Source organism: Vespa mandarinia, chromosome 6 (assembly GCF_050613455.1).
Source record: "Vespa mandarinia isolate Hongniang chromosome 6, ASM5061345v1, whole genome shotgun sequence".
NCBI classification, from domain to species: domain Eukaryota; kingdom Metazoa; phylum Arthropoda; class Insecta; order Hymenoptera; family Vespidae; genus Vespa; species Vespa mandarinia.
This window is the reverse complement of record NC_140815.1, coordinates 169,737-172,459: the sequence shown is the minus strand read 5'-3', so window position 1 is coordinate 172,459 and position 2,723 is coordinate 169,737. Positions and strand designations below refer to the sequence as shown.

General features: G+C 49.5%; 1 protein-coding gene across 1 annotated transcript; it reads right to left on the bottom strand.

Moving 5' to 3' along the window:
• Positions 1-995: 995 nt before the first annotated feature.
• On the bottom strand, positions 996-1,715 carry LOC146872911 (uncharacterized). Its single transcript, XM_085657605.1, has one exon. The coding sequence runs from the start codon at positions 1,713-1,715 to the stop codon at positions 996-998; it is 720 nt and encodes a 239-aa protein (XP_085513731.1).
• Positions 1,716-2,723: the final 1,008 nt, after the last annotated feature.

The following is a 2,723-nucleotide window of genomic DNA, read 5'->3' as shown; positions in this document are numbered from 1 at the left end:
GTCGAAATTACGTTCGAGCGCTTCCCTTGCCAGGTCCCACCTGACGGAGTTGAAGGCATTTCTCACGTCTAAGGTGGCCAGCAGGCACAGAGGTCGAGTTCGATGATTGCCTCACTCCACCATTTTAGCGGCCGTGACCACCTCCAGGTCTGCGTAGGTGGTGGAGAGGTCGAATCGGAATTCGTACTGGCGGCCGGCAAGATCCCCCGTTGCCTTCACGACTGCCCGCAGCCTTGGCTTTATCAGTTTCTCCAGGAGTTTTCCAGCCGTATCGAACATACAAATAGGCCTGTATGATGATGCTGCCCATACTGGACTCTTGCCCTTGCTAATGAGCACAAGACTTGCTTTCTTCATGTTTTATACATGTTCAGCAATAGCAAAGGATGACTTTGCGCGACTGTAATTATTTCTGCTGGATGTCCGTCTGGACCTGGAGCTTTCTTGTTCTGCATAGATGATGCGGCCCTGAGTAGCTTTTCTTCCGTGAATTGCGGTACCTCGTTTATTCCGGGCGCATCCAAGCTGATCTCTCTCTTCGGCTGTGGGGGGAATAGAGTTTGCTCGATATGATCCAACGTCCTCGCGTCCTGAGGGGTCCCTTGCGTGTTAGTCCCCAGCTTGCGCGTGGCGATGACATACCCTAATCCCCACGGATTCTAGTCGACATCCAGGCACAGCTCCTTCCAGCACTGTCGTTGACTGGCCTTAATGGTCCTCTTCAGAGCTTTCTTGGCCGCTTGATATTCTGCGGCCAAAGGAGTAGCGTCGTGGTCGCGTCTCTTCGCTCGTTGTGCTAGACGACGTAGCCTTAAGCTTTTCTTACGAAGATCTGCGATCTCGTTCGTCCACCAATATACAGGGCGTCTCTGCCGTTTCGTGCCATTCTTTGGAACCGCTATCGCACAAGCCTTTTGGATGAGCTGCATGGTTGCTGCGCTAATCAACCTGGTTTGTGCAGGTGGCGATAGACTCGCTGAAGTACTTTGTTGGGATCACCATCCTTCCTCTATGACCGATGACAGCCCCTTTCGATCCATTCTTGCAATGTTCCACCGGGGGGGTCGCTTTACACATGTCACAGCTGGCCTCCTATCATGTACATCGAATAGGATGTACTGGTGATCGCTCCCGGTATAATCCTCGATCTCCTGCCATTCTGCGGCACTTGCCATAAGATGTTCGTTGACTAGAGAGACATCCGGGATCGTCTCTCTGTAGGCAGGCCTGCGGAAGATTGACATCGAACCTGTGTTGAGTACTGATTGTTCCAGTCTCGACGCCACCTCCATGATTCGTCTTCCTCTGGAGTCCGGCCTGGCCTCCCCCCATTCGAGAGCTTTGGCATTGAGGTCTCCAGCCACAATGAGTTCTCCTTGCATTTCCCGCAGCGCGTCTTCCAGATCGTCCAGTTTGGTCTCGAAGTCGTCTATCCGGTTTTTCGAGGTGAAGTATATGCTAACATAAGTCGTCAAGTTATGTCTTACCCAAACGTAACCGCTTCCGGATCCTTGATCCGACACATGTATCTGTCGGGTATCTGGGATCCAGATGGCCGAGGTGCCCAATTCGTCTACGCACCATCCTACTCCTGCGCTATCCTGGTACTGTTCGCTGATTAAGACAATATCAGCTTTTCTCTCTGAGTAGAGCTGGGTCAGTAGATGGAGCGCCGTCCTGCTCCTATTGAGGTTACCCTGTAGTACTCTCATCATTTTTTCCTTTTGTTGGCTGTTGCAAGGGCCGCCTGGAAAGCTTTGCAGGCCCTGGATCCCGCCAAGTGCTTCCTAGTTTCAACAATGTTATCGGAACACAAGAAGCAAGTAGGCTCGCTGACATTGCAGTCTTTTATCTTGTGCCTCTTGCCGCCGCAGAAATAGCAAAACTTACTGTGATCAGGTCCCTTGCACGGGGCGCTATAGTGACCATAGTCGAGAGAGCGGTAGCATCGCCTCACTTCTGCCCTTCGCTTGACTCTGCAGCTTACGAAACCGACCAGCACTCGGCCAGCATTTAAAAGCTTCGCAGATGCTTCCTCATCTATTTGGATTAGGACCAAGCGTTGATTTCTCGCGAAGGGGTTCGTCATTTTTATTTCGTTTCTCCGCGCGTAGTCCCTTGACTAGTCGGAATATCACATAGTCAGAGACTCAAATTCCAGAGTTACCCGTATAACTTTTCCTTGACTAGTCGGAGCATTTTATGTTTGGTAGCCGTATTGGTTTGAGACTTTCGAATAACTTACCATAGAAAGGTTAAAATACTTCCAAGTCCGACATTCGCGTTGGTTCCGGATGCAATCGCATAACTTCTGATCGACTACTCAAGATAATTCCAAATCCGACAGTAGTAAATTGTTGGGAGGCACTGGCATAATATTGTCTCGACTAGTCTGTATATTTCCTAGCCCGACAGTAGCATTGATTTTCAAGTCACTCGCATAACTCTCTCTCGAGTAATTGTAATGTTTCCAAGTCAGAAAGGCGTATTAGCTCAAAAGTTACTCGCCTAACTTTCCCTCGACTAGTCGGAATATTTCCAAGTCCGACAGCCGCATTAGTTTACAATACACCTGCATAAATTTCCTTGGCCTAGTCGGTATATTTCCATGTCCAACAGCCGCATTGTTTCGAATGGCCCTCGTACAATTTTATCTCAACTGGGCGGTATATTTCTAAGACCAACAGTCGTTTGTGATTGAGTGGCAGTTGCATAACTTTTTC